The sequence below is a fragment of the Boleophthalmus pectinirostris genome, unplaced genomic scaffold (genome assembly GCF_026225935.1).
Source record: "Boleophthalmus pectinirostris isolate CB_2022bp ecotype Guang Dong unplaced genomic scaffold, ASM2622593v1 HiC_scaffold_1567, whole genome shotgun sequence".
In the NCBI taxonomy this organism is placed as follows: domain Eukaryota; kingdom Metazoa; phylum Chordata; class Actinopteri; order Gobiiformes; family Gobiidae; genus Boleophthalmus; species Boleophthalmus pectinirostris.
In genome coordinates, this window is record NW_026571088.1 from 37,972 (window position 1) to 50,000 (window position 12,029).

At 39.7% G+C, this 12,029-nt stretch overlaps 1 protein-coding gene across 1 annotated transcript; it reads left to right on the plus strand.

The window, feature by feature from the left end:
* Positions 1 to 286: 286 nt before the first annotated feature.
* On the plus strand, positions 287 to 11,169 carry LOC129408227 (protein BANP-like; the record flags this gene model as incomplete). Its single annotated transcript, XM_055151314.1, has 4 exons — positions 287 to 397; positions 6,670 to 6,753; positions 9,949 to 10,040; positions 10,970 to 11,169. Coding segments are annotated over exons 2-4 (362 nt in total), but the record flags the coding sequence as incomplete, so codon positions are not given.
* Between the last annotated feature and the right edge of the window lie 860 nt (positions 11,170 to 12,029).

Genomic DNA, 12,029 nt, shown 5'->3' on the forward strand with positions numbered 1-12,029 from the left:
TCTCTGGTCTCGGGTCCTCAGGTCCTCAGGTCTCTGGTCTCGGGTCCTCAGGTCTCTGGTCTCGGGTCCTCAGGTCTCTGGTCTCGGGTCCTCAGGTCCTCTGGTCTCTGTTCTCTGGTCATCGGGTCTCTGGTCTCAGGTCCTCTGGTCTCGGGTCCTCTGGTCTCGGGTCCTCAGGTCCTCTGGTCCTCTGGTCCTCTGGTCCTCTGGTCCTCGGGTCCTCGGGTCCGCCCACAGGACACGGGTGTAATAACGGCGCGTGACCAGAGGCGGCGGTACAGCTCGGCTCGCGCGCAGCTGTGTCGGAGGGACGCGCGCGGCCCGGGCTCTTCTCTCGCGAGGATCGACGCCGTTATCGGAATTTGTTCAAACAACACGAGAATTCATCATCCGCACGGTAATCTAACGCACTGTGATCTACCGCCGTGTGTCTGCGGCGAGCGAGCGGCGTGTGCGCCCGCAGCGGCTCCTCTGTGTGTCCGGAGCCGCTTTATCCCCCCTCGGCCCCTCGGCCCCTCGGCTCCTCGGCTCCTCGGCCCGAGCCTTTGCTGCACTTTTGGCGGCGGTTAGGCCCCGTTAGCATCACATTAGCATCACGTTAGCCGCACTCCGCTCGGGTCTGTTAGCATTAGCATTAGCATTAGCTCGCTGCGCTGTGGACTGTTGAGTTTGTGTGAGTCTGGTCTGATTAAAACAACTACAGGTCGCTCGTGTCACTGCTCAGACGGTTGTTCCAGGTCCAAACGGAATATAAACTGACATATGACCCCACGTGTTTGCTCTTCACGTTCACACCCGCTCGGCTAAAGCGGCTAAGCTCATTTTGTAAACTCGTTTTGTAAAGTTTGAGTTGTGTCCGGGGACGAGACGGAACTCTGCAAATCCACAAGAGTCTCATCATTTTAGTTCAGTCATGAGGGAAATAAAAAGTCACAGCTGCAGGTCTGTTTAACTCTGTGCCCCCGAGTCACAGCGAGCAGATCTGACCAGACTGACCAGACGTCCCTTTTGACCCGGGACAGTTCCAGTTTTGAACCCGTGTCTCCTGTCCCAGCAGTTTTATGCAAAACCATTGATTTGACTAAAACTAAACCAGGACTACATCAGGTCTGAACCAGGTCTGAAGTAAGACTAAACCAGGACTACATCAGGACTAAACCAGGTCTAAACCAGGTCTAAAACAGGTCTAAAACAGGTCTAAAGCAGGACTAAAGCAGGACTAAACCAGGACCAAAGCAGGTATAAAACAGGTCTAAACCAGGACTAAAGCAGGACTAAAACAGGTCTAAAGCAGGACTAAAGCAGGTCTAAACCAGGACTAAACCAGGACTAAAACAGGTCTAAACCAGGATTAAAGCAGGACTACATCCGGTCTAAACCAGGTCTAAACCAGGACTAAACCAGGACTACATCCGGTCTAAACCAGGTCTAAAACAGGTCTAAACCAGGACTTAAACAGGTATAAACCAGGACTACATCTGGTCTAAAACAGGTCTAAAACAGGTCTAAACCTGGACTAAAACAGGTCTAAACCAGGACTAAAACAGGTCTAAACCTGGACTAAAACAGGTCTAAAACAGGACTTAAACCAGGACTAAAACAGGTCTAAACCAGGTCTAATCCAGGTCTAAACCAGGTCTAAACCAGGACTAAAACAGGTCTAAACCAGGACTAAACCAGGTCTAAACCAGGTCTAATCCAGGACTAAACCAGGTCTAAACCAGGACTAAACCAGGTCTAAAACACAGTTTCTGTCTAATCTGATTCTGCCAACAGAACAGAGGAGCATAATTTGTCATTTGTTTTGCCAAACACAGAAATCCGTGTTAGTGAATGACTCTGATTATGACACGAGAACGCACACTGTTCCACCAACTTTTCACGAAGAATCCCAACCCGAGTGTGTCCCAGTTGAGAATTTAGAAAATCTTGTCACTCTAACTTAGACGAACTTTATCCACAAGGGAAATAATTTGGACACCGCAGTCACACATCACAATATAATATAATAACAAAGAGTAAAAACTAAAATATTTCAAATTTCAAAATAAAAGAACTGGGACGTCGCTGGTTTGTGGTGGTTGGTGATCAGTGTTGGGAAGTTTGCTTTTAAAATGTAATCCCCTACAGATTACAGATTACATGCCCCAAAATGTAGTTTGTAACGTAATCCAGTAAATTACTTAAAGTGAGTAATGTAATCTGATTACTTTGGATTACTTGATTTGCTGTAGAGAAACAAAGACGAGGAAATCTTCACATAAAATGTTTTGTCTGATAAAAGAAAATAAAAAGCCCAGACTTTACTTAAACATATTTAAAATATTATTGATAGAAGAGGAGGAGACACGGTCCGTGCAGCATCGTTTAGTCCTGTTAAATCCTGTTTTAGTCCTGGTTTAATCTTGGTTTAGACCTGGTTTTGTACCTGGTTTAGACCTGGGTTTAGACTTGGTTTGGACCTGGGTTTAGACCTGGTTTAGTCCTGGTTTAATCTGAGTTTAGACCTGGTTTTAGAACTGGTTTAAACATGGTTTAGAACTGGTTTTAGTCCTGCTTTCGTCCTGGTTTAATCTGAGTTTAGACCTGGTTTTAGAACTGGTTTAATCTTGGTTTAGACCTGGTTTTAGACATGGTTTTGTACCTGGTTTAGACCTGGGTTTAGACTTGGTTTGGACCTGGTTTTAGACCTGGTTTAGAACTGGTTTAGACCTGGTTTTAGACTTGGTTTAGTGTTCGGCAATGAGTGGAAGTACCAAATAAAAAATAAAAAATGAATAGCCCAAAATGTGAAAACAGGAAAATCCCGCCATGTAATACATTTATTTCAGTGAAGTAACTGTAATCCAATTACCACTCACTGAAACTGTAACTGAATACAGTTACTCATAATTTGTACTCTGATTACGTAACTCCGGTACATGTAATTTGTTACTCCCTGACACTGTTGGTGATATTAAAATTGTAAAAAGTGTGTAATTAAGGAAAATTGTTCTGCAGAGACCATTTATGACGCTTTGTTTTTACGCAGATTTTTACAATTTTATCTAAACAAATAACAGATTATGCCTCTCCAGGGATCAGATTTGTCCAAAATAGAGACACCTGGAACATTTCTTGTACAAAACTGGGATGAATCACTGGTTTCGGATAAATCTGCCAGGACAGAGGACACAGGCTCAAAACTGGGACTGTTCCGGGTCAATTCATGCATCACGATTTTCTGATATTGTCATATTTTAGTTTTGGGATTCAGACATCGTAATTTTGTGGTTGTCGGATCCTAACAGCGGAAAACGACTCGAGAAACGGGCTTCGGAAGTTTGTGAAATCTGTAAGTACTAAAGTGAATCAGATGTGTGTGACTCAAACCTCCGTTCAAACTGTTTCTCTTCCCAACGAAATTTAAAAATAGTGAAAGGTGAAGGTGATGTAGAGGAGCAGAAGACAAACAGACTGAGCTGCACTTTCTTGTTCTTGTGGTTTTACAGAAACATCACATCTTGGTCTCTTTGCAGTGGAAGGTGTTTCTTGGTGAACAGCTGGAGCTTTTCACTTTGGCGTTGACTTTTTAAATTCATAACCGAGGTTGAGTGAAGGATCGAGGTTATGCTTTGTTGTCGCTCAACATACAAAATGTTCTCTGTAAACTCGGGATGATTTCTTAGTCAGACAAATGTTTCCTTTTTGGTTCTTCCCGTGGATCAATCCTGCCCATCACCTTCACCTTTCACTATTTTTCACTTCTGTTGGGAAGAGAAACAGTTTGAACAGAGGTTTGAGTCACACACATCTGATTCACTTTTGCATTTATTGAGTTCACAAATTTCTCGAGTCGTTTTCCGCTGTTAGGATCCAACAACCACACAATTACTGGGGATGGGCATGATTAGTCGATTAACCGATAATTGATCATTAAGAATTTCATTGATTCCGTTCATTTTAATGGACAAACTGAATGTATGTTTGTGTGTCGTGACCAAACAGGTGTGTACATGTGTCTCTGCATCAGAAGGAGCGAGACACAAACAGTGTTTCAGTCTGTAACGAACCGAAGCACAAATGTGGATTTAACCAGGATTTGTAGAAGAAATTCCACACTTTCCGTTGCGTTGGGACAAGTGTGAGTCCATGTGCACAGTGGATAAAGCAGCACATATGTTTCTGTGTCCAGTGGGAAAAAGTTTTTCCAGGTGAGAGTCGCTCAATGTGGATGACGAGGCCCCGCCCCCCTCCCCCCGTACGCTGTCCTGGTTTTGACAAACACAAATCTGGTCACACTGACCTGTATTCACCTGAGTCATGTCTTTTAATCCAACACAAGTTGAACCACATCAGCGACACAAGAGCTGGAGTTTTATCTTCACTTAGTTTATGTAAATTAGTGATGTGGTTTTAAGTTTTGTTTCTGTGAGATTTGAACAAAACTGAATTAAACACATTATAATGTCAAACAGCTGATGTGGATCTAGAGTCGTTATGTTTATATGTCGTAAAGTTGAATTTATTTATGCAGATTAGTGCAGATAGTAATAATAATGATGATCATTTTAATATAAAACGTTAATGATTAATCGATAATCAATCGTTAATTCTTCCGACGATCGATTAAGAAAATTTCATCGAATGCTCGTCCCTAACTATTACGATGTCCAAATCCCAAAACTAAAATATGACAATATCAGAACCAGAAACAAAAGTGATATGGTTGAAAAGACTTGAAAAGATCGACTTTGTCAATAGACACATCCCACTGGGAAAACAAACATGGAGGTTTGATGATCACTTTTTCAGAAAATCCTTCCCAGTGTGAACCGCACGATGACTGGAAGTCTGAAATTCGTGATTCATGTTTAGAGACGACTGGTCACCCTGAGCAAACAAGACAACAAGAGACAGGTATAAAATGTTAAAGCGCAAATAAGAATAACAGAAAACGTAGTGGTTTTCAGGAAAATCTGCTGCACCCTTCTAGCTCCCTCACTCAGTCACTCACTTATTAACACTTTTTAATGTGAATGTAATAAAAAATATGATCATGAGCAAAAAAAAAAAAACCAAACATCCGTACAGTCCCCACAGCGGAGAGTTTTAAGTCTCGTTTTAAGACCCACTTTTCCTCTCTGGATTTTAACCCAGCGTGAGTCGTGTGCTCCTCTGTCTTTTATTTATGTAAAATTTATTGCTTTTATTTGTTTATTGCTATTCTGTGTTTTCACTCTTACTCTATTTTACTGATTTTATTGTTTTAAGATGAGTAGGATTAAATCTGAGTGTTTATTTATTTAGATTATTTTCTTGTTGTTGTTATTATGTATTTGTGCTGCGTTTTCATTTGTTTATGAAATGTGATACAGAAATAAAGGGGATTGGATTGAAAAAACTCAGCACTTCTCCCTCAATGTTCACACAATCCCTGAGTTCAGTGTCATACAAGCATAAAGCAGAAAAACCATCTGTATTATTATTATTATTTAGTAAGAAAAAAATTCAATAAATGCTGTACAATGGAGACGCAGGAATGGTCCGTGTGCCATTAGTTTTTTTGTTTTTTTTATTTCAATTAAGAAAGAAAAACAGTTTATTTAATTTTTCTGTTTTAGTGTCAATATTTAATTTAAAGTTTATTTCAAATCACACCCATCCAATCAAAAAAACGTCTTGGTACTGATTTTAATTGTGGTATTTTATTTTCTCTGGTTTATTTGAAGTTCTGCTGCTGAAGGACGAACCTGAAAAATCGTTGCGGTTTCGTGGACAAACATGTTTTTTTCTTTTACAGTGACGCTTTTATTTTTGCGTCTCAGGAAGTCGTTGTTGATCCATGACGAGGAACTGGAAGCAGCGAGGTCAGACTTGGGCTTTGTCCAGCTCCAGATCCACGTTCGGTCCTTTAGTCGACTCTGATCGGCCCGGTTAAGCTCATTCGGAATCACAAAATAAACATATTTTATCATTTTACCTTCTGCATCTACTAAAGCTGCGTTGCTTTTATTTTAGACGTGTTTTGTAAATTACATTTTTTGTTCGGCAAACTCTTTTTCATTGTTTAGTCAGAACATAAACTCTTCAGTCTGAGCAGCTCGTCACAACAATGAGATTTACTCCTTTTTAAAAAAAAATAAAGAAATACAACTAACATTATGCACAATATTTTCTGTTTCTCATGTGGCCTCAGGGAAAAACTAATTGCTCACCCCTGACCTCGGCGATAAACTCCTCCTGAATTCAGAGGTGGCGCCGAGCAGCAGAACTTCATAAAGACCAGAGAAAATAAAATATCAAAATGAAAATAATAGGCACGAGACTGTTTTTTGATTGGTGTGATTTGAAATAAACTTTAAATCAAATATTGGAAATAGAAGTTGAATCTGTTATTTTGTTTGACACTAAAACTGAAAAATAAAATAATCTGTTTTCTCATTTTGTTGTTTTTTGTTCTTAATTGAAATGGAAAAGAACCAATAGTACACGAACGAGGAATCCACACAAGAGACTCGTTTTTATTGTCACCTCAAATATGGAGCATATTTCACTGTTACCTGTTTGTTTGTTATAAAAATCCAAGTGTAACATCTTTGAGGTAAACACTGAAAATGAAAGGATGAACTGTTTTAATTCTGAATGTGATGAGCTGAACTCGTTTGTTTGTTTTTTGGTTTTTTTCAGTGTTTGGGTCTAAAATGTCGGGGCAGGAGTTGGACCAGATCGTTCAAATCACAGTGGAAGACTTTGACCAGGACGGCCGCACAGGTAAAACTCTACAACAACTTCTCTAAATCAAAGCCTGACTTGTGTTTTCTGTAGTTAAAGCTGCACTGTGTAACATTTCTACTGGAGGGTTCACTACCTGCTTGTCTCCATGGAAATGTTTTGGTTTCTCTTGTACAGGAGAGTCAAACTGAAACTCACAGAGGCCGAAATTAAAAACTGGGACTAAGTCGTGGGACAAACTTAATATTTATTGAAAAATTTCAACAACATCTGCATGTTTTCTCTTCTTTTGGGATTTGTAATGTTAAACATTTTCTTATTCAAATAAATGTTAACAATAGTTTTGCTTAAACACTGAATCCAGAACAAGCAGAATATAAAATAATAACAACTAGGAATGGACATGATTAGTCCATTAATCGATAATTGATCATTAAGAATTTCATCAATTACCTTCATTTTAATGGTCAAACTGAATGTATGTGTGTGTGTCGTGACCAAACAGGTGTGTACATGTGTCTCTGCATCAGAAGGAGCGAGACACAAACAGTGGGTCAGTCTGTAACGAACCGAAGCACAAATGTGGATTTAACCAGGATTTGTAGAAGAAATTCCACACTTTCCGTTGCGTTGGGACAAGTGTGAGTCCATGTGCACAGTGGATAAAGCAGCACATATGTTTCTGTGTCCAGTGGGAAAAAGTTTTTCCAGGTGAGAGTCGCTCAATGTGGATGACGAGGCCCCGCCCCCCTCCCCCCGTAACGCTGTCCTGGTTTTGACAAACACAAATCTGGTCACACTGACCTGTATTCACCTGAGTCATGTCTTTTAATCCAACACAAGTTGAACCACATCAGCGACACAAGAGCTGGAGTTTTATCTTCACTTAGTTTATGTAAATTAGTGATGTGGTTTTAAGTTTTGTTTCTGTGAGATTTGAACAAAACTGAATTAAACACATTATAATGTCAAACAGCTGATGTGGATCTAGAGTCGTTATGTTTATATGTCGTAAAGTTGAATTTATTTATGCAGATTAGTGCAGATAGTAATAATAATGATGATCATTTTAATATAAAAATGTTAATGATTAATCAATAATCGATCGTTAATTCTTCCGATGATCGATTAAGAACATTTCATCGAATGCCCGTCCCTAATAACAACATTTTAAGTAAATCATGTCTCTAAAGCCTATCTGTAGTTTGGTTAAACTTATTCTGTTCTGTTGTTTATAGTTTATCTGAAGAACTGTAAAATATGTGACGTTAACAGTCTGTTCTTCTCTCTTCTATTGTTTTTACTAGAACATCACTTTACAAAAGAAATGTCGGCTCCTGCTCTCTCATTTTATAAAATAAATTTCCCCCAAAAAGTGCAATTTATAGTCCGAAAAAATTAAAAATAAATAAGGAACAAAATCAGGCCAAAACCAGCTAAAGAAAGGCCAACAGATAAAAAAGTGTCTTAAAAAGTGTTTTAAAAGATGATGCTGATGGTGTGAGTTTTATCTCCTCAGGCAGGTCGTTCAAAGCCGAGACGCCCGGACTGAAAAGGCTCCATCAGCCTTCGTCCGGATCTTAAATCTTAAATCAAATCTTAAACACAAAGGCAGCTGATGAAGTGAAGTTAAAACAGAAAATGTGTTGATGTTTGTTCAAACCAGTGAGGAGGGAAGAGCAAAAGCAGCTCGGACTAAAGCTGGAGAAGGAGCTGCGTACAGTTAAAGTCTGATTTCATATTTAGAAATTGTCGCTAAAGAGAAAAAAAATAAATGTATGATTAAAAAAAAATGAACAAAACAAAATCATGTACAAATTATGCTCAACAATACACCACAAGAAAGAGTGTGTGAAAACCAGTTTTTAGGAGTAACTATAGAACAGACCTGGACACACTGACTCTGACCGGCTGTTTAAGCTCACAAAATAAACATATTTTTTGATTTTACCTCATGCCTGGACTAAAACAGAAAAAATCTGAATATACCTGTGATGGAAACAAATGAATCAATCAGTGTTTAAAGTCAAACAGTGGAACATTCCAGGCAAAGCAGTAAGATCCCCACGGAGACGAGCAGAAAAGTTAGAACTTTTTGGCTGCGTTCACACTGCACCTGAAGTTCCCAAATCAGATTTTTTGTCTCTGTGTTCCTGTATCTGATCTTTTAATGTCAGTCTGAACCAATCAGATCTGATTTTTTTTCAAACATGACCCAGGACACTTGGATCTGTGCTCCTGAAACTGATACATATCTGATCTTTTGACATGTGACTTCAGTGTGAACGGTCAAAGTGCATTCATCCACCTACACGTTATCAACAAGACACAAACGTCACTATTCTGCACTGAAGTAGGAGAAAACTGTTCATGATCCATGTGACTGAAGTGAAGCACATCTCCACTCACCACAAAACACCACCACCAAAAACCTGGTCCTTCTCCTTCTCAATCTCCTCCTTAAAACAAGTCAGTTGTTCATGTTGTGGCTCCGGTACGAGAGGAACTTTAAAATCTCCAGGTGCTCGATGCTGCGTCCATGTTTGTTCAACTTGTGTAAAGACAGAGACGCTCGCTGCGGTTGACGTCGTCGTGTCTCCAGTGTCACATGTGGGACACTTTTGGACCGTTTAATGTTCACACTGGAGTCACATTTAACTGGAAATGTGAACGACCTCGAAAAAACATCGAATTTCACAAAAAAATCCGAATTGAGCGTTAGGCTACGTTCAGACTGCAGGGTTTAACACTCAGTTCCGACCGGGCCCCTATTTAATTCGGAATAATTAATTCGGAATTAAAAAACATGTAAACGTGTCCAATTTAATTTAAATCAATATTGATCTAAAACCAGTTCATAAAGAAACAAGTGAGACGACTTCGGTGTTTGAAAAGTGCGGTGTCCAACGGAGCTGACGTGAACGTAAACGTCATGACAACAAATTAAATGAAATTTAATTCAAGTTTATTTCTATACCAAAAGAAACTACTAGATATATCGAATATTTCAGTATTTTTGCACACTCCTAATGTTCAGTGTGTCTATGGAATAATGTCAGAATATACCTGTGACAAAAACAAATACAGTGGAACATTCCAGACAAAGCAATAAGATCCCCACGGAGACGAGCAGAAAAGTTACGCAGTGCACCTTTTAATAGTGTGTTTTCTCAGATTTGTCGTTGCATTTTCCGTGTGTTTTGAGTTTTCTGTTTGTTTTTTGATGAACTGCAGATCTGCTGGAAAATGAGAACGAAGACGACGACGAAAGGCCTCAGAGAAAAAAGAAAAAAATAAGCCAAGAAAACGACATAAGTTTTCTTAAGGTACGACTCAGTTTGAACTTTATGTGAAGAAGTGAACATCGTCATTGTGTTTTGTTTCAGTCACACACGTTTAACACACAAACCACAAACACACAAAAGACAGAAAACACAGCTTTATGTCGTGTGGCGATACAGGAAGTGCTCCACTGTGTTTTTAAACTCCACACACCTTCACTAGAATCATTTCAGTCCAATCCTTGTGGAACTTCTGGTTTTTCTGTGTAAATGTGTGTGTGTGTAAATGTGTGTGTGTAAATGTGTGTATATATGTGTGTCTAAGTGTGTGTGTGTGTAAATGTGTGTGTGTGTAAATATGTGTATAAATGTGTATGTGTAAGTGTGTATGTGTAAGTGTGTGTGTGTAAATGTGTGTGTGTGTGTGTGTATGTGTGTGTAAATGTGTGTGTGTGTAAATGTGTGTGTGTGTAAATGTGTGTAAATGTGTGTGTGTGTGTGTAAATGTGTAAGTGTGTGTGTAAATGTGTGTGTGTGTAAATGTGTGTGTAAATGTGTGTGTGTGTTTGTAAATGTGTGTGTGTGTTTGTAAATGTGTAAATGTGTGTGTGTAAATGTGTGTGTGTGTGTGTGTAAATGTGTGTGTGTGTGTGTGTAAATGTGTGTGTGTGTAAATGTGTGTGTATAAGTGTGTGTGTGTAAGTGTGTGTAAATGTGTGTGTATGTGTGTGTAAATGTGTAAATGTGTGTGTGTATATGTGTGTAAATGTGTAAATGTGTGTGTGTAAATGTGTGTGTATATGTGTGTAAATGTGTAAATGTGTGTGTATATGTGTGTAAATGTGTAAATGTGTGTGTGTGTGTGTAAGTGTGTGTGTGACTTAAAGTTCCCAGGCGTCCTTTTTGTTTAATACAGAACCTTTTTAAATCATAAAAAACAGGCTCACATTTGTAATTTCTCTCTCTCTCTTCAGAACTATTTGATCTCGTTCACCACATCAGTGAATCAGAGGCTGGAGGGCATCGAGTCCAAGTTGTTGGCGCTGGATGCCACGTGCAAAGCTCTCGGGCGAAAGCTGGACTTCCTGGTGCCCGGAGCCAAGAGCCCCATCCAGGTGCCCATGGTGGCCGGGTCGCCTCAGGGAGCCACGCAGACCTGGAACAAAGTCAGATGGTACAAATGCTCTCTCACTATAGACACTTTGCAGGGGGTGTTCTACGTGTGTGTGTATACATGCTTCACGAATTTTGGACTTCCGGTCATCGTGCAGGTCACACTGGGAATGATCCTCCGAAAAATCAAGATCAAAGATCAAACCTCCATGTTTGTTTTCCCAGTGGGATGTGTCTATTGATAAAGTCGATCTTCTCAAGTCTTTTGAACCATATCACTTTTGTTTCTGGTTCTAATATTGTCATATTTTAGTTTTGGGATATGGACATCGTCATTGTTGTGGGTGTTGGATCCTAACAGCGGAAAACGACTCGAGAAATGTGTTTGTGAACAACATAAATGCAAAAGTGAATCAGATGTGTGTGACTCAAACCTCCGTTCAAACTGTTTCTCTTCCCAACGGAATTGAAAAATAGTGAAAGGTGAAGGTGATGGGCAGGATTGATCCACAGGAAGAACCAAAAAGGAAACATTTGTCTGACTAAGAAATCATCCCGAGTTTACAGAGAACATTTTGTATGTGGAGCGACAGCAAAGCAAAATCCTGATCCTTCGTTCAACCTCGGTTATGAATTTAAAAAGTCGACAACAAAGTGAAAGTCTCCAACTGTTCACCAAGAAACACCTTCCACTGCAAAGAGACCAAGACGTGATGTTGCTGTAAAACCACAAGAACAAGAAAGTGCAGCTCAGTCTGTTTGTCTTCTGCTCCTCTACATTAACAAATGGGATTTTGTTTTGTCGTCCGCTGTTAGGATCCAACACCCACAACAATTACGATGTCCGAATCCCAAAACTAAAATATGACAATATCAGAACCAGAAACAAAAGTGATATGGTTCAAAAGACTTGAGAAGATC